General features: G+C 45.9%; 1 protein-coding gene across 2 annotated transcripts in view; it reads left to right on the top strand.

Annotated features, from left to right (window-relative positions):
- CTDSPL (CTD (carboxy-terminal domain, RNA polymerase II, polypeptide A) small phosphatase-like) overlaps window positions 1-17538 on the top strand; it is a 137956-nt gene extending 120418 nt beyond the window's left edge. Inside the window, exons 3-7 of one of the 2 annotated variants that reach the window (XM_006869157.1) lie at window positions 384-485; window positions 4234-4290; window positions 7994-8086; window positions 14448-14633; window positions 17272-17538. In XM_006869157.1, the coding sequence (XP_006869219.1) occupies window positions 384-485; window positions 4234-4290; window positions 7994-8086; window positions 14448-14633; window positions 17272-17397 (564 nt within the window). In that variant the 3' untranslated portion in view covers window positions 17398-17538. The remainder of the gene's footprint in view (window positions 1-383; window positions 486-4233; window positions 4291-7993; window positions 8087-14447; window positions 14634-17271) is intronic. The other variant, XM_006869156.1, reaches the window with a different exon arrangement.
- Window positions 17539-19992: the final 2454 nt, after the last annotated feature.

Genomic DNA, 19992 nt, shown 5'->3' with positions numbered 1-19992 from the left:
TTAGCAGTCCAGAGCTTAACCTACTCCGCCACCAGGGCTCCAGTCATGACAGTAGCCACCATATATGTTCAGGCAAAATGCTGGGTTCTTTGCCTTCATTAGAATTGATAATAGTGACACCTCATGGCAAATATTATTATCCCCACTTATGGCCAAGAAACCGACAGCACATATTCAAACCCCAGTCTGCCTGATTCCTAAATCTAGGCAAACTAATTATTTCTATTAATGAAATTCCACGGTGTACCGGACTAGGCGTTTTAAATGTTTGGTTTCATTTTTACCCTCATTAACATAGTCTAATACGAGTATAGAAATACAGGAATTGGTTTGTCTTTTATACGTAGGTATTAATACAGTGTGTTCTGTGTTTTGTCCTTTAGCCACCAGCTAAATACCTCCTGCCAGAGGTGACAGTGCTTGACTATGGAAAGAAGTGTGTGGTCATTGATTTAGATGAAACACTGGTGCACAGCTCATTTAAGGTAAGTCAGCATAAAAAATCCTCAGCCATCTTTGTGATTTGATGACAATTGTCTATTGGAAAAAAATCAAAATAAAAAAGGATAAAAGCTTGTGGTTGTTAGTATGTGACGTCAATCTTCATTAAGAAATTCCACTAACAGTTGCTTATTAACTCAGGTGGACATTAACCAAAGTCGTTGAACAATGACTTAATGCGTTTGGAGAAGAAATCTTGGACTGCCAACAAACTGAGACCCCATTCTCACCTATGAGATTAGATTTCTCAACACTGGAGCCCCTGAAGAAATACTTTTCAGGTGGCACAAGGCAATCGGTGCCCCAGGACTCGAATATGTATTTGTCAGGGTAACCTAAATGCTGTGTGCTCTATTTGGAGGGGCTGGGGAGACACTGTTGGAAACTGTTGAGCAACCTAATGTCCTGGACAATTTCCCAGACCAGTTTTTGAAGGAAGTCCAACTCTGAAGAAGGCTTCCAGCGTTAATGGCATCTGAACAGATTTAGCTGTTTGTTTTCACCATTTTCATGACGGGGGGTTGCTAGAGGGTTTTTTCTAAGTCTTGTGGCTAAGTGAGTGTCCCCCCTTCGGGGTGCCTCGTGAAGATTGCAGAGCTGCAGTGGTGATCATCAGACTGAGTGCCTGTCCATCCCACTTCCTGTCACCTTCCTCCTCCTCCCTCTCCTCCACCTGAAAACATGGTGAGAATTAGAAATTACCAGAGACTTCATAGGTCCTGGGCTTCTAATTGGCTGCACTATTCAGAAATGAATTAATTAGCCATTTTTCCATTTCTTGAAATAAATGACTCCAAAGAGGCAAATGATGGGAAGGAAGAAAAAAAAGACTTAGAAATGAAGAATTAGTGTGTTAGGGAAAAGAAGCAGGTGTTTAGAGCCGGTTCCTGTTTTCCTTGGGATTCTTTCTGGCTAATCGGAAACCCTGTACAGGGTCGCTATGGGTCGGCTCCGACTCGAAGGCACTTAACAACAACAACAACAATTATTACTTGACCAAGTTCCACTACATTCTTTCTTTTAGACCCAGCTTGGATACCCCTTACTTTACTAACAGGCATGAGCAAGACAGGGGTAGGGGTTGTTGTTGTTGTTAAGTGCTGTTCCGACTCATAGCGACCCTAGGCAGGGTTTCCCAGGAGCAGCTGGTGGGTTTGAACTGCTGACCGTGTGGTTTGCCGTCCAGTTGTTCCATCCTGGTGACATGAGCCTTTCCAGGCTTGGTCCAAGGACTGCAGTGTCCCAGCTCAGTTCTGGATGGCGTTGGGCACCTCTTCTCCAGGAGCACATTGCTCATGGTTTTTTCAATTTCCCCTAAAAGACAGTCCTTCAAAGCAGGGACAGTCGCCATCAAAACAGAGAGAGCAGCCTCACAAGCAGCTTTTGGGAGTGTGGGCAACGCTGGCCTTGGCAGCCCCTGGTGTATCCAGGGCCTGCTCGGAAGACACTGATGCAAAGAGCTGGTGTGAACAGCATCTCCTGATTGTTTTCTCTCCTCTACATTGCCTGCTGTTGCAGGTAGAGTAATCTTTGTTGTATAATTTTTTTTTAAAGATTTTATTGTGAATTGAGTGATAGTTTACATGGGGGGGGACATTGGTTTTGCACTCATCCTATCATATTTTGTTTCATTGCAATGATTACAATTCCCTCCATGCATCATCATTTACCAGTATTTTGCTTCTAATCCTTGTGAGTTTATTTTTTGTTTGTTTTTGTGTGGCTTTTTTTATGTACACAAAAACACTCAGGAATATATGATCATTTAAACAACCAAAGGGCACATTCTGCAAGCCCTCCTCCTGGCCGCCAGCCCACAGCCTTTCTCTTTCCATGAGTCTAGAGTCCTCAGCTGCTCTGTCTCTCCATGTCCTCATCTCTGCCTCCATCTCTGGTTAGGCTCCCACATTCCACTAGTGCTCTTCTTCCTTGATGGTCCTAGGGTCCTCTGTTAGAATATTCTTTGTTGTATGATTTTTTATGTTCTGAGGATTTCAGACTCCTCTGGGAATCTGAAAGCTGAGAGCCCTCTGCCCTTGAAGATGCCCAGATAGCTGTACATCACTCAGGCTCCTAGACGAGGTAGAAAGCTCCGGCTGTAGCAAGGCTGCTTCAGTGGCAGCATGTGAGGGGAAATTGAGGTTGGGTGCTTGTTTGTAGCTGGGGAATGGTTTCTTATTCTCTGAGGAGTCTAATTCCACTATGGAATTCCTTGTGAGACTTTCTTCCTTCAATCTCTCCTTTTGTTGATTAACATGATTCAGTATTTTAGCTGGAAATTATAAACTATTGAACTTGGCCTTCCCTGTCTGACCCTGGGAATAAATTAACTGTGGTGATGAGCCCCACATGTTCTGCTGAGTGCTCAGTAAGGGTCCCAGGATGGAACAGCTTTAAAACTTTCAATTTACATTATCAAAGAAGAATGTTTGTAATGTTCGGTGGTGGGCAGAGCCCAGCTCAGTCTGACCAGAAACTTCATAACCGAGCTCCGTAGCCTGTCCAGTGGCCACCACACACATTCTCCTTGCCTCTGTCTCTCTCTCACTGATCGTGCAGTTGGATCTTTTCATTTGAGGATTTTAGTTTTTGTTTTGTTTTGTTTTATCTAATTTGTGGAATTCTGTTTGGAGATAAGGTGTAAATTTATCTCTGAGAATGTTGTGACTGCCAAGGAATAGTATTTGAATTTGAAATGTAATTAATGATGCCAGACAGTTATATTAGATACCCAGAAGTTTGTGGGTGTGCTGGACATTGGGCTACTTGGAGCAGAGCAGCCTAGGGTGGGCTGACCTCCCCAAAGGCCAAGAGACAGTGGAGGCAGGTCACTGAGCAGGCCCTGAAACCACTGATAGAACCATAGATACCCATCAGGCCCAGCACTAGAACCAGGGAAGAAAGAAGAAACTTAACACCACAGAAAGAGCCTGTCTGTGTACAGTTGTGGCCAGTGACCTCTGACTACGCCACATGCTTTGGCAGTATAGGCAGGGCAGTTCAGTTTTGTGGTTCTAGGACAAATTGTTTCCCATGAGTGGTACTGTCCCTATGGGACTCTCTGAGCCCTTGGTGGCACAGTGGTTAAAACATTTAACTGCTCACCAAAAGGTCAGTGGTTCACATGCACCAGATGTTCCACAGGAGAAAGATAGACAGTCTGCTTCTGTAAAGATCAGAGCGTTCTGCTCTATCCTGTTGTTGTTAAGTACCATCGAGTAGGTTCCTAGTCTTCGAGACCCAGTAGAGGGTTTCCACAGAGCGGTTGGTGGGTTTGAACTGTTGACCTTGTGGTTCAAACTGACCTTGCAGTGCAGTGCTTATCCTACAGTGCCACACCAGGACTCCTGCTGTGATTTGGAATCAACTCCACAACAGTGCTTTTGTTTTTGATTTTATGGGACTCTTGGGCTCTCACCTCTGCCCCCTGGTGGCCATCATCCTGGCAGGTTCTGGGACTTTTCTGAGGTCCCACCCTTGACAAGAGGCAAGAGAAGTGATAAGAGTTTGGGCCAGGATGCTCAAAATGTAACAATATTCAGATCAGAAAATAAGTGTGCTTTCCTGCTTGTGCTCATTTTAAGAAATCTAGGCATACTTCAACATCCTTCTTCTAAACTGTTTATGCCAATAATCAAAACACTGATCCAGACAAGATTTTTTTTCTCACTAAAATTTCCAATTTTATTTTATTCTTTCAGACATATTAATTACAATTTCTTTTCTCTCTAGCCTATTAGTAATGCTGATTTTATTGTTCCGGTTGAAATTGATGGAACTATACATCAGGTAAGCAATCAAAGCTCAGTCTGAGTCTCAGTATTTTTTAATAAGTACATTCATTCCCTTTGAATGTTGTTTTTACATTCCCATTTCAGTAATAACTTTAGTACTGAACCAAAAGGAAACAGACTTTGTAGAATATGTACAATGACTTTCTGCTTTTTTTTTTCCTCAGATGAATTTCTTTTATACTGACTTTATCAGGAAAACAATCATCTATTTGTAAATATTAGATGTGGTTGCAACTTCAAATCATTCTTTGATTTGATGTAGACTTTCAGAAGTTTCCATGTTCCCCACTGGCCAATCTTGATGGTCTAATTAACTTCCTCATGTAATTGCTTTGGGCTGCTCTTCTAGCAGGGAACAAGAAAATGCCACAAGTCACCCACTTCTGGTGGATTCTTGGGAAAGGTGTACATTTCAAATGCCAGCCACTCCACACTGATCTTGTCACTGCTGTGTGGTTTTCTCCAGAGAATCTTTAGCAAAAACCCAATCACAAAGGAACATGTGGGTGGAGGGGAGGATGGTGTGTGTGTTTGGATCTGCAGGCTGCCTTGAATAGTCATGCCAGAGTCAGTTGGCATGCATCTTAGTTCTTTCTGACTTCTTATCTGCGTGAAGCTTCTCTCGAAATCACCTCCCTTGTGAACATACTGGAAACATTGTATGAAAAACAGGCTTGGAGGTTGGAAAAGTGGGAGCACTCTGGTGTCTGACCAGCCTCCTCATTGGCCCCCAAGATCAGGTCATAAAGGGAGAGTACCTGACTTGACGTGCATTCATATTCCAGGAAGGAAAATCTTTCTTGGTAATTAAGCCACAAAAGGAAGTCTTTTCTTAATCATATCCGCTCTCTCTCTCTAGGTGGCTCTTTTGAATGCAGAGTGTCAGAGCTGGCCAGGCCTTGGGGCTTGGCTGGGCCAGTCACCTCAGTGTCCAGATGGAAAGAATGAGAATCCCAGTCCTGCCCCCTGTCCCAGGGCCCTTTTCCTGATACACAGAGTCCCTGTCCTGCACTGCCCTTGTTTTCTTCCCTGTTCTCCAGAAGCCCCTACCAGAAAGCACTTCCTGGGAAAGGTGGCCCTGCCCCAGCATCTCCACACTTCTTGCTTTTAAAAGCCATCAGGGAGCCAAAACGGCAGGCACTGGGGCATTTAACATTTGCAAAAGCATCTGAATTAACTCAGCATCTGAGAAGCCGTTAAGACTTCTGCATTTATTATCTTGGCTTCTGTTGCAAAGTGCTCACAATGAGACAAAGGAGAACTGCCCAGTAGCGTGGCAAGGATCAGGAGAGAAATTAAACCTTCACCCCATGTGACTAGGAACATGCCCCTTGGGGGCCTGGCCTACTGTGGCTGGCCCATTCTTGCCAGAGCATCCAGCTCCCCTAGCTTCCCCCTGACTGTGCTGTAATTCACCTGGCAATCAATACCCAAGGCCCCAGGGCTGGGACTCAGGAACATCTCTCTCCTGAGGGAATGAAGCCATGGGCACCAAGAGCAGGAGGACCAAGGCCCTGGCGAAGGCCGTGGCCTCGTTCAAGTAATCCAGGATAGGCTGTGCAGGTCCCAATGGGCCTATTCTTGGTTACTTGCATGGGGACGCGGGCCTGGACGCCCGACCTTCCTCTCCGCCAGAGGCGCCAGCGCCAGAGATCCTGAACCAGTCCCCTGTGTGGCCAGGAGCTGGTCCCTGCCCCTGCATGGAGCAAAGCTTGCTTTTCCAAACAATAATCCTAGGACCACAGTTCATACCCATTCACTCTGCTTAGGTTTCCCGACTGACAGTCGACAGTCCCGTCGTGAGAGTTGCTGGTACCCAGGAGTCTCCCAGGCAAAATGAGGAGCCTGGAGCTGCTGCAGCCACAGACCCGGCCCTAGGCCCCCCACCCTCCCCCAGCTCCCCTGAGTAGTGTTGGCTTCCTACTCCTCTGACCCCTCTCTCTATCCTGGGCCTCAGACCCTGCTCCTCCCATGCTTTCAGTCTAGTGGGAGTTTCCCACAAAGGCTTGACTCTCTTGAATACTTGTTTCAGGCAGGTCAGCACCTTGGAAATTACTCAGGTCTGTGCAGAGTTTCTCTGCTGACCCCTCATCCTCCACGTGGTACAGAGCCCTGTTTTCCCTTATGTTAGCCACTGCTTCTGTTCACCTCCTGTAGAATGACAGCTAACCTGTTTCCGTCACTTGCTCACCCCAGCCTGCTTCTCATAGTGTATCTTCCACCACCTCCCCTAGGAACCCCTAACGCCCTAATCTATCTCTATCTCAACCAGGCTGATCTCACGAGACACTGGCTCCTCTCTATCCCCCCGGGTATTCCCAGGCCTCATGTTCATACTGTTTCTTCTGCATAAATGCGCACTTCTCATCTTTACGGACCTCCTGAACTCCTAGTCATCTTTCAAGGCCCAGGCCAAAAGTTGCCTTTTATGATTCCCTTTTGAGAGGGGAGTCCGTTGTCCTTGACGTATTCTCTACTGTGACTTTCACTAGGTCCCTGGGTGGCACACACGGTTCGCACTCAGCTGCTTACCAAAACATTGGTGGTTCAGCTCCACCTGGCTGTAGAAGAAAGGTCTGATGGTCGCCTTCTGTAGGATTGTAGTCATTCAGGGGAAGACTTGGGGAGGAGTGTAAGAGTCAAAGGCTAATTGTTGAAAAGCCTATGAAATACGTAATTCTATTTTGGAACACATGGGCTTGCCCTGAGTCAGAATTGACTCGGTGGTGGTGGGTTTATAACTTTGATTTTGCCATGTTTGTGTTGGAGATATTCGTGCTTGCATCAGTTCTAGATTGTGAGTTCTTCAAGGGCAAGGTCTGTGTCTTACTCCCCTTTCTAATGACTTGAGGCGGAGCGCAGAGCTGGAGCTCAGGAAATATGAATTGAATTTTAACAACTTTTAGTGAAGTGGCTAATTTGTACTGGAATTTATTAAAGTTTTAATTAGTTCTTCCCTCCTCCCCCTTCCTCCGTCTTCTCTCACCAGCTCTGCCTTCTCTCCCACCTCGCTTCATGTTTCCTCAGATTCGTTCAGGGTCCCTAGTCAGTAGGCTGAACCCTGCCGTCCTTACTTAGCCTGCCTGGCTTCACCTGGCCCAAAGGCTTCCCAAAGCCCTGCCGTCTAAGAAACTTATCCTCGGCCCCTCCTCATGGCTGGTTTCCGGGGACCTGGGAGTAGGCTAGCTTCTGCCTTGTGTGTCAAACCCAAATGCAGTAACCTTTGTGGTACCGAGGAGACAGCTTCCCAGGCCAACAAGGAAGACAAGTCTTGCCTCTCTGTGGGGCCTGCACGTGAACCCCAGGCCTGTCTGTGAGAGAGGTGTTTCAGTCCGAATAGAGGGAAGGAACAGGGGCAATCATAGAGAGTAATTCTACTCTGGGCTAGGCCCAGAGTTCCAAAAGAAGAGCCCCTCGGCCCATGGCCTATGTCTGCACCAGAGCTGACCCAGAGCTGTGCCAAGAACACATGTGAAGTGAATGAGTTGTTTCCTATAAACTGAGCCCAGCCCTTTCTCTCGCTGCTTCTGAAAATCCCCAGGACTTTCAATACAGGCAGGGCTGCTGTGGGCCACCTGTATATCTGGATGCAGGAGACATGAGCCTTTAGGAGTTCTTCCTCCCATTAGCCTTGGGGCCCTGGTCTTCCCCAGCAACGTTGTTCTGACCAACCAACTCCCTGTTTCCTGCTATTTTAGGTGTACGTGCTGAAGCGGCCACACGTGGACGAGTTCCTCCAGAGGATGGGGCAGCTTTTTGAGTGTGTGCTTTTCACCGCCAGCTTGGCCAAGGTGAGTCCTGCCCCCAGGTCCAGCCCCTCCACCTCACCCACTGTCTATCAGGAAGCCTTTTGTTAAGGTGGGAAAAGTTGTTTCTATGGCGACAGGTTCCCAGCCCAGATGGGATGGATGCAGGCCATGTGCACAGCACCAGACTGAAAGGCTTCTGGTTACCATGGAGACAGAGAGCCCTTGGAACAAATGCTCCCTGAAGTTGCTGCATGCAGCCTCCTGAAGCTGGGTCGTCCACAGAGTAGGAAATCGCTAATGTGCTCGGAGTAACCAAAAAGGGGTGGCTGTGTGAGGCAGGCACGTGGGTTCACCTCATTTGTTGCTGGCAACCAGATGCTAGCAGCCCAGGCCTGTGAGCCCTCAGCTGAAGCTTACGCAGGATTGAAGGAGATGAGTGAGAGATAATGTCGATAATTCTCTCACACTGAATGAGCGTCCTGCCTCTGCCCTGTTGAACTGGGTGATCTCAGACAAGCCGTGTCATTTCTCCAGCCGCAGTGTCTTCTTCTGTAAATTAGGGATAATCCCATCTACCGAGTGAAATGATGCCTATGAAGGACTTTATTTGGTGCAGGCCTGACTCATTCCCTGTGCTCCATCCGGATACCGTGCTGGGCACTGTCATAACGTACCATCATGAATGTTTACTGGTGATAAAATAGGCTTTGGTTCCATAGCGTGGGATGGCCCTGTCTGACCCAGCCCACATTATCAAGTCAATTCCAATTCATAGCCCCTCTATAGGACGGTGGGGTTTCCAAGGCTGTAAATCTTTATGGTGGGTGTGGACCACCCACCAGGGTGCCTTTGATTATTCCTTTGCTGGGACACACTATTTAAGGTAACTAGCATGTTCACAGCTATCCCCACCCCCAGTATCGTACAGGCTCCCCACTTCATAGATGAGCAAGGTACCTGTGCTGTACCTTGTCAGAACCATCCCTCAGATCCTAACTCTGATAGGCCAACACCATCCATTTTTGGTGGCAGCCACCATGGGCACCTTGGGCACCCTGAGTGGCCTCAGAGCTGAGCCTTGTGCAGCCCAGGCTAAATTCCTACCTGTCTCCAGACCTGCTCCAACTGGTCCCCCAGCCGCATCCTCCCCACAGCCTAACTCTGGTGCCTGCCCACACTCTCTGCATGTCAGACACTCTCAGTCCAGCTTCCCAGACATACTGTGTTGCCATCCTGAGCTGGTCCTACTTTGGTGCATCTTTGATAACCAAGATGAGAGAAGAATCCCACCTGCATGGGCCTCCTCACCAGGCATAAACACATGAGCCTGCCCTGAAGGATTCCAAAACCTGGGCACTATTTTTGCATGCTAAAAAGAGAAAGTGGCCTCAGGGAAAATCGAATCTCTCCTGGCTGATAGTGTTGCAGATGAATGGTATTAAAACTAATTGTATCTGTAGCGTCTGTGGCTCCTCTGGCCGTGCTCGGGGAACACAGAAGAGCCTGAAGTAACAACCAAAGAAATAACTAACAGAAAGATTGTGCCGGTGTTGGTAGACTGAGAGCTGATTTTCCTCTTGCAGAATGAAAAGCACCCTTCTTCCCTGGCATCATCCCCAGCCGTAGCTTAAACAGCGTCCTTCAGTCTCTCTTCCTGGACGGCTTCCACCTGTCCCTCCATCTGTCTTTCCATCCTTCTCTTCCTGCTGCTCCAGCCTGGTGACCGAATCAGCTCCTAGCACAGCCTTCCACCCTTTCTCCTTTTTGGTGCACATGTCCTGCTGACAGGTGGCCACTCCCCACTTCTGAGCTCTGGACTGAGTGCCCAGGCTGGCAGCATGGGTGCAGTGGATGTCCCTACACCCCACCCAGTGGCCTGAGAGAGCCCCAAGCTAACTGTCAAAACCCATCGTTCATTCATCCAACAGATACCTAGTACCTTCAGTGAGTCGGGCACTGTACTAGGCACTGGGGCTATGTTGTTGTTGTTAAGCGTTGTCTAGTCATTTCCAACTCATAGCAACTCTGTATAGTGTTTCTGAGGTAGTGGGTGGTGGGTTTGAACCACCAACCTTGTGGCTAGCACTCCAGTGGATCACTCCAGCACCACACTGGGACTCCACAGGGAACATAGCAGAAAACAGAAAAGACAAACTCTCTGCCCTTAAGAAGGCTCACATTCTCCACATCCCCTTGAGTGCCTGGAGACTTGGACACTCTTACTTTGTTTCTTTTTTTTCAACTTTGTATTGTACATTGGGTAAAGGTGTATAGGGCAGATTCATTTATCCATCGGACTATTCACATGTACCTTTTGTTTCATGTCATTGATTGGAATCCCACAATGCAACATCACTTAGGACACTTCCTCCCTGTTTCCTGTTTGCATACCTCCTCCTTTCCTAACCCTTCTGAACATTGTCCTTGGGTAAATGCTGCCGTTTTGATCACAAATACACTTCCCTTTGTGTTCTTGTTATCCTTATAGCCTTTCTGCTGTTTGGCTGAAAACTGAGCCATGGAAGTGAGTTCTGGTCCCTACCTGAAGGGTGTAGCGGCAGGTGTTCCGTATTCTCTATGTGATCAGTGAGTCTGGAGATTTAGACATTCTCCTCAAAGAGAATGGATGCCACCACCAGTGCTAATGATTATGGGAATTAATCATCTTTTTTCATCTAGAATCAGCAGCCCTATGTAGGCAGTCATTGGGCTCACCCGCAAAAACCATGGTGGCCCCAGGCCTCCCCTAACTTGCTCTTGGACACTGCCTCTCAGGATGTCCATGGAGAGGGAGGACTTTCCCACGGAGTCCTAGTGGCTGTGTAGCCCGGGAGCCTTCATCCTGCATCCGCCCAGCATTTTCTCCGCTGCTGGTGTTCACTGCTGGCTTGCCCAGCACCACCAGCCTTGGTGCCGTCCCCTCCTTTGCAGTCATCGGGCCCCTAGTGAGCCCTGGCTATCCCCCTCAGTCTGGTATTGATGCTGGTGGCCTCATGGCAGCCTGGGAACTGTACTCTTTTGCCTGCAGGCCCAGCCACTCATTATGGTCCACTCTTTTGGGTATCTTCACTTACAGAGATGTTCTCTTGGGAATCTTGTGATTTTTATGTTTTATCCAGGTTAGTCTGCTTTGAGGAAGACCCTTCCCCTTGCTCTCCCACAGATGTGGGAGAAGGTCATGCAGGATGAGCTGCTGGACTCAGGCTCCCCCCGTAAAACTCTTGGACTCCGTTCTGTTACAGTAGGAGCGAGGCTGGCCCATTTGCCCAGTCGATCTCTAGGAGGCAGTGTGACCTCATGCCACATAAACCAGAATCAAAGTCCTTTCATTCACTAATGAAACTAATTATTACTGAGCCTCTACCATTGGCTAGGCATTCTGTGAGGTGCTGGAATGTACGAGGGGACATGAAAAAATTCGTGGAGGACTTCCAGCAAGATGGCGGACTAAGAAGACTTGCTACATAGACTCCAATGGAGATACAAAAGACCAAAGAAAACCAGTAGATTACAATCCTGGAACCCTGAGCTTCAGAGGAAAGGATAAAGATTGAATATTACTAGGAGAAGCTGAATGAGCAGCGAGAAAGAAGACAGATGGGTGAACTGTCAGCTGGCCTGACTCGCAAGGCCGTCTTGCGCTTTTGTAAGCACGATTGGCTTCACATGGCAACCTGACCACACATAGGCACACTGGTGGCTAGCAGGGAGAAAGGTGTGATTCTCTCTTGTTCTGTATACTCTTCTGGTGACCAGAGGCATGGCCAGCTCCCACTTTAACTCAGCCCTGCACAGTCCCTGCTTTCCCAGAGGTCAGAGTCATGCCATTGTGAGCCCGTACCAGGTGTCCCACCCCAATTCTAGAAGCATGCAGATCCTGCCTCTTCAGACCAGCAGAATGTGCACAGCCAGCCCCCAGAGGATCAGGAACTCACATAACCATCTGCCCTACCCCTGGCTGCCCTCTGGGCCTCAGAGAGTTCCTTCTGGGAAAGAAGACCCTGAGTTCAGCCACCTGTAAGGCCTGGCCATAGACAACACCTAGGCCTACAGGAACTTCATCTACGCTGCACATATAACCCTCTCCCCGCTCCTCCTAAGCTCCTTGACTGGCAGAGAGTGCTAACCCATATTACGTTCCCTGCTCCCACAGTTTTCTCCTCTCTGGGTCCAGCCCTACCCAAGTCTTTAACTTTCTTTGTTTTGTCTTTTCTTTCTCCTCCTGCTTCTCTCCCTTCCCTTGTTTTCTATGCTATTTTCTCCACCTTCATTGTTTTCTTCTTTCCTTCAGTTTAACTTTTCTTTTCCTGTTCCATTCTTCTCTCTTTTCCTCTTGATTTTCCCTCACTATTCTCGTATCTTTCTGTTTTCTCTTCTCCTTTGTTTTGCTTATTGTGCTATCTCTTTCTTTTTATTTTCTCTCTTATTTTTCCTCTTTGCCTTTTTGATTTGCTTTCCCTTTATTCTCTTTTTGGTGACGGTAGTTGTGTGCCATCAAGTCAATTCCAACTCATAGCAACCCTGTGTAGGGTTTTCGAGCTGTGAATCTTTACTGGAGCTGAAAGACTCATCTTTCTCCCATGGAATGACTGATAGATTCAAAGTGTTGGCCTTGTGGTTAGTAGCCCAACTTGTAACCCCCTATGCTCCCAGGTGTGGCACTGTATGATAAGTACTCGACTGCAGGGTCAGCGGTTCAAACTCACCAGCCACTCCTTGGAAACCCTATACCGGGTTGCTATGAATTGGAACTGACTAGATGGCACTAACAATAATGCTTTTGTTGTTGTTAGGTGCTGTCGAGTTGGTACCGACTCGTAGTAAACCCATGCACAACAGAATGAAACACTGCCCAGTCCTGGGCCAACCTCACAGTCTTTGCTACATCTGAGCCCATTGTTGCTGTCACTGTGCCAATTAATCCATCTCACTGGGCTCTTCCTCTTGTTCTCCAACCCTCCACTTTACCAAACATGATGTCCTCCAGCGACTGGTCTCTCCTGACAACATATCCAAAGTATGAGACATGAAGTCTCCCCATCCTGGCTTCTAAGGAGCATTCTTTCTGGCTGTACTTCTTCCATCACAGATTTGTTTGTTATTCTGGCAGTCCTTGGTACTTTTAATATTCTCCTCCAACACCATAACTCAAATGCATTAATTTTTCTAGTTTTTCTTATTCACTGTCCAACTTTCACATGCATATGGGGTTATTGAAACTACCATGGTTTGGGTCAGACGCACCTTAGTACTCAAACTGATATCCTCACTCTTCAACACTTTAAAGAAGTCTTGTGCAACAGATTTGCCTAATGCAAGACGTTCGATTTCTTGACTGCTGCTTCCATGAGTGTTGATGACTGATCGAAGAAAAATGAAGTCTCTGACAACTTCATTCTTTTCTCCACTTACATGGATGTAATTTATTGGTCCAGTGGTGAGGATTTTTGTTTTCTTTACATTGAGGTGCAAAGCATACTGAAGGTTGTGGTCTTTGATCTTCATCGGTATTTTGAGTCCTTTTCGCTTTCAGCAAGCAAGGTTGTATCATCTGCATATCGCAGGTTGTTAATGAGTCTTCCACCAATCCTGATGCCATGTTCTTCTTCACATAATAATTGAGCTTCTCGGATTACATGCTGAATAAGTATGATGAAAGAATATAATCCTGGCGCACGCCTTTCCTAATTTTAAAACATCCAGTGTCCCTGTGTTCTGGTCAAACACCTGCCTCTTGGTCCACGTACAGGTTCCTCATGAGCACAGTTAAATCTTCCGGAATACTCCACAACATTGTCCCTACCATGTCGTACTCCACACATTTGAAAGCCTTTGCATTGTCAATAAAGGGCAGTTAAACACCTTTCTCAAGTAGGCTGAGAAGAAGCTGAGAACTAGGCAGAGCCTCGGCAGCTGAGGTCATGCAGGAAATGCCGTGAGGAATTTGGGCTTATTCCAAGTGCTGTAGGCAGACAGTGGAGAGTTTTAAGCAGTGACATGATCTTTTTTATGTTCCCAGTGGCCATGCTGGCAACTGCAAGGTGAATGAGCTAGAAAGGAGGCCCAAAGGGAAGAGGGGAGCCTCGTGCAGCCAGTCCAAGCCAGAGATTGGAGACCTGGATTAGGGCCATGTCAATAGAAAAGAGGGTTGCAGGTAGAGTGGAGATATTTTTTGCGAGGGAACCGACAAAAGATTGATGTATTAGATGTGAAAATCAATAGGAAGGAAAGAATCCAGTGCTGGCTTACACACACACACGGGGAAGAAAATAACCAGGATCCTAAAACACACTCAGTCATTTAAATACCCTTTTTAAAAAAGAGTATGGATCTCACTGCAGTAGGTCATGGGTCCTGGGCTCCTTGAGGTGCCCAATCTTTATTTTAACCTACTGCTTTCCAGTATGCAGATCCCGTGGCCGACCTGCTAGACCGCTGGGGTGTGTTCCGGGCCCGGCTCTTCAGAGAATCCTGCGTGTTCCATCGAGGGAACTACGTGAAGGACCTGAGTCGCCTTGGACGGGAGCTGAGCAAAGTGATCATTGTGGACAATTCTCCCGCCTCATACATCTTCCATCCTGAGAATGCAGTAAGTAAACCCAATTAAAGGCTACTCAAGGCTCTAGCTGAGCTTTCTGACTTGCCAGGCAAGCATACTGTGTGTGTGTGTGTGTGTGTGTGTGCACAAAATATACTGTATTTACTTTTCTGTTCAATCATAATTTCTTCAATTTGTTTTCAAAAAGTAATTTTTTTTATTGCTTAGTTTTAGCACCAACATTAGAATTTCTCTTGGTAAAATCCCTGCCATTTAGCAGTGGTATGGTACTGCACCTCTTGAGCTTCAGTTACTTCGTCTGTCAAATGTGCCTGTCTCATAGAGTTCTTGGGTGGACCCAGTGAGATAATACATGAAACGCACTTGGGGCAGTGCTTATGAAGCAAGAAGTCCTCAGTCTGCCTGCATCTTCTCACTCACTTTTTTAGTATTGTTAATGAGAAGGGCTGGTCAGTCATTAACCCCATGGAACTAGCTGCTACTCTGGGTTTCATGACCCCGTGGACTCAGAAGATCTGGGTGACCTCCACAACAGATTTCCTTTCAAAAGAATGAATTAAAACACTTCAGTAAGGTCATCAAATAAGGCTGTCAAGTTTTCCAGGCTCACAATGACGTCTAGAAAGTATACAATGGGAACTTTCTACATCAAACTCCCTGGAGCGTGGCAGCCTTGCCTGCTCTCTGAGTGCAGTTAAACACTCTCAACAAAAAAGAGATGCCTTTCTGCCTCCTGCCAACATTTCCAGGGGAAAGTTCCAGAGAAGTCAGCCAGGCCGTCTGGTGACTGCCAGCGCCTCGGCAGTAACTCCCACTCTGGACAGGTGTACCGGGAGAGAATGTTTCCTCCTGAGCCCAGGCGTCTCAGAAGAAAAAGAGCCACGGAGAGTCCTCTCCTTGTGTCCAGAACACCATAGCTCCATTTACAACAAAATGGAAACATTCCTAACTAGATTCATTTAGGGTGTAATTATTATTTGAATCAACATTTGAAGTGTAATCTACTTAAATCTGTTAACTTTACGAGTAAATCAAATTCAACATAATGCACTTTGCAGTATGTCTCTAACATAGGAGGGCCACGTTTTAACATAATCACAATAGACAAAACAAAGAATTTCTTAACAATATTTCATACCCACACAGTTTCTATTGCCTCAAAATGTTTTCTTACATCAGGAATGTAACAAGGTCCACACACTGCTTTGGATAATGTCTCTTCATTCTTTTGGCACCTGAACATTTGTTCCTTTTAATTCCCTTTGTCCTCTGTACCATGTATTCCTTGAAGAAACCCTGGTTACACGTCTTACAGAAATTTTCTCAGTTCTGAATTTGTCTACCTGTAGCCTCATGGTGATATTTACAGTGTTCCTCTATCCCATATATTTTCAAGTAAGTAGTTAGATGCCTTTAGTATTTTGTTCTTGTTGTTCAGAGACTATAAGTGTTTTTACTTGGAATGACTTCAAGTGGTAGCTAATGTCAGGTTGTCCCACTGTTTATGATTTAATATTGATCTTTGGGTGCAGCCTGATCTACCCATTATAAGGTTCCCCCATCAACCTTTCACCTGATGATTTTAGCAGTCGCTGACACACTGTACCTGCTTGTTGTTAGGTGAGGAATTGCAAAATGGTGATTTCTAACTTCTGTCATTCTTTCTGACAGAATTTATTGACTGAAATCCCTTTATTTAAAAAGAAAAGAACTTGCCCTCATCAACTACTGATTCCCCTAAAGTACAGTTTGAATGTTGTAATACAGAAGGAACCATAAATACTTTGTCCTTTTTCTTTAATTCTTCCATTTTCAACCTAATGAGTTAAAGTTCTAGCAGCTTCCAGAAGTAACCAGTGATTTTTTTTTTAAGTATCTTTATGAATTCATGGACTTTTGTGTATTTGATTGTTCCAATCCATTACACTTCTTATCCTGTTAGATGCTCTTCTTACTCTGTTAGATGGGAACATGTTCTACATCAAACTCCCAGGTTTTCCCATTGACCAGTGGGAATTCCTTCAGATAACAGTAGTCTTTGAGAGTTTTCTGGCTTTCTGGTACAAGATTTCCACATTCCTCTTGTACATTTCTTGCTTCAGCCCTGGTTCCCACTAGTGAAAAATTATATTTAGAAATTGCAGTTTCGGTGCTACGGGTTTTCATTGTTTCTGGGGTATCTTTTGCTTATGGACCTTTTTACTTGTGAGAGCTAAAGAAAAATACATATTCTTATTAAGAAAACTAACTTGTGAATTCACATTTGTTTTATCTAATTCAGCCTAAGATAATAGAGTTTTTACTTAACTTCTTTGTTTGAGTATTTGTATTTCTCTTAAGCTGAAACTCTTGCACTGACTGAGGTGCAGAAGTGGGTTTGATGCAGTGATAAGAGAGCTTGGGAATTGGCAGTCCTCACTGGCAGATACAGTCACACTGGGTACACTTAGCTTTGCCTTCCTGAGTCACCTCCCATACCAAGTAGCTTTAGGTTGACCTTGGCTGGAACCGGAAGAAGAGACAAAATAGTGATGGAGAAGAAGATGATGATGATGATTTCGAGATCTCAATTCTCCTTATCAAAGACCATGTGATGAGTACAGGAAACAGGCAGTCTAGGAGCAACCTGGATATAGTTCTGCTGCCTCCTCACCTCACTGTCTTTCAGGTACCTGTACAGTCCTGGTTCGATGACATGGCGGACACAGAATTGCTGGACCTCATCCCCTTTTTTGAGGGCCTGAGCCGGGAGGACGATGTGTACAGCGTGTTACACAGACTCTGCAGTAGGTAACCCTGGCCTCTGCCACCTCCTGCCTCTGCACTCCATCGGGGGGGGCCTGCCGGGCCCAGCTCCTCGGGAGTAGAACTGAGGACACTCCACTCCAGGCCACAGGGTCAATGTGGCCATGCCTACCTGTTGGTTTTATTTTTTGAAGAACAGAAACAACTATTTTAAAAAGAACTCTTTTAATGAATTTCATAAAGGGACATGCATTTTACTGGAGTTGCTTTTCTTAAAACATACCAAAAAAGTAAAAAAACAAAAAAAAACTTGATGCCTATCAGACTTTTTCTCAACTGTCCTTCCTTCGAACAGACCACCTGTCCCCTTCAGTCCCAGCTTGGAGCAGCGGACGCAACTCAGCATCCCTTTCCTACAGGATGAAGTGCCTTTCTGAATGTTCTTTTAAGCTGAAAGTTAATTTTTCTACACAATGTATTTCCAAACATCTTTTAGTCTAAGAATACAAACGACAGTTTTCTAGAACCTAATCTGGGGGTGGGGGAGGAATCATAGGGGTGGCTTTGTTCTGATACTTTGGTCCACATCAGGCTCCTGGTCAGCAGTTTATGGTGACCGTGTTATTTCTGACCCAGTTTGGAATGTATCTGCAATCACATGGCTCAACACTCAAGAAAAGAGTAGATTCTTCTCTCTTATTATTCTTTCTAATGGTGACAGTTTCCCCTTGCAAACTGACATCATGTTACTTCTGCTTTCACACTACTGCCAGACTTTTTATGTTTTTGTTTTATTGTGGTGGTTGTGATCATTTTGGGTAGAGCAGTTATAAAACTGGATACACATGGAACTGTTTGGGAATTTTCTTTGCTGCTACCGAGCTGCCACCAAATGGACTTGACCAGCGGCTGTTACACTGTTCTTTGCCACTGTGCCTATGCTCAGAATATGCTCACTGCTAAGCTGCAAAACGTGAACAGGGTCAGAACAGAGGTGTCCCATTCGTTTGCAGACTGCACCAAACGTAGCCCTTCCTCCTGGCACTGGTCAGTAGGAATCCAGAAGGGCACAAAGACAAAAGGCCAGATCGCCATCCAGGTAATGGCGTTCATTTGAAACCACAGTCAACATCAGACCCTGCGATAAGCTGAGTGTTCTCTCTGGAGAAACTGTGGTGCCAGCCAGCCACCAAGCTGATGTGGCCCAAGTACATCTCTTGGTCTTCTCCTTTGAAGCACAGCCTATTTCTGAGCCAAGGGTTGAGGATGCCTTTCCAGATGTGGGACTCATCGCACGAGCCGGAAGGAGGAAGACACCCTCCCCTGAACTGGGACTCCTTTCGCAGCCTTTCCCAGTGAGGTGTTTTAAGCAGTGCCACATTCCTTGTTTGACAACAAGACAGTCTATAAAGTATTGCTTTTAAAAACTAATTTTAAAGAACCGTTTCGTGTTGGCACCGTTGCCTTAGTTCTGTATGAGTTGGTCCTCAGCTGGCTCTGTATCCAGCTCTAGTGGGGCTACTGGCACTAACAAGACTGGAAATTAGAGGTCAAATAAACTTTTTCTTTCATTTATAAAGTAACAAAGCCAGCTGCCAGCCACATCCTCCTAACAACACTCTGGTCTGTGAACTGCCGTGCATTCAGAAGAGAAGTATGTATTCAGGGATAAAAACTGGTTCCCCAGTGTTCTAAGTGTTTCAAACCCAGTTATCCACATGCCAGTTCAAATGGAAATAGTCCCTTGCTGGGCATTTCCACAGGTGACAGTTACATGGCAGATCTGCACATGCCATAAACCTTTATTTGGAAAACTAGTCATTAAATGAACCCACTGCCTTAAATGTCTTGAATGTTGCCATCAAGTGTCTGTCATGTGTTGAAATCCACACAAAAATAGGTCCTGATGAGAGCCTTAGACCCTCACCTGTGCCTCCTTCTTCATTGGCATCGCAGGTCTTATTTGAAATAGGGGCCAGAAAGGATTGAAATGCTAGAATATTTCAATGGACTCAAACCTAGGAATAGTGCTCCACTTGTAACCGATGGAGCGAAGACACTTGGCAGGCTTGAGCCAGACACTTCCCCTAGTTCCTGAAACCATGAGCGCCATTGTACTCTCCAGGGAGGAGCTGTTAGGGACAGAACGCAGCCCCTGCCATCACAGACTCAGAATGTCTTAGGAGAGCCAGCAAGCCCTCTGAGGGTTCTGGATTCTGTGCACCTTATCTGACCATACCCCATAATTCCATTTTTTTTTCAACCCTTGATTTTGCTTTCTGTATATAATCCAAATATCTATATATTTTTAATCATCTACATATAAATGAAGCAATAGAATTCTAACATAAGACCAAGAAATGAGATGAATGTTTAGGGTGTTTTGTTGTGTTTTTTTAAGGTAAATACGGGTATTGTTTTTCATTATTACCTTTTATTAAAATTGGGGCTTTACAACCTAATGAAACCTGTCAACTCTTTCTCTGTGCCATATATTTCCCATGTTAACCAAAATAACTCCCAACTCTTTAGCCAAAACAAAAGTCTAACCTACTGAGTTTCCATGGTCCTCTCTGTTCCAGGTTACAATGGCAGACTCTTAAAGAGTCTCTGACATTAAGATCTGGGGCAGGAGGCCTTGGGC

This window comes from Chrysochloris asiatica, unplaced genomic scaffold (genome assembly GCF_000296735.1).
Source record: "Chrysochloris asiatica unplaced genomic scaffold, ChrAsi1.0 scaffold00127, whole genome shotgun sequence".
In the NCBI taxonomy this organism is placed as follows: Eukaryota; Metazoa; Chordata; class Mammalia; order Afrosoricida; family Chrysochloridae; genus Chrysochloris; species Chrysochloris asiatica.
This window is presented reverse-complemented; position numbering and strand designations above follow the sequence as displayed.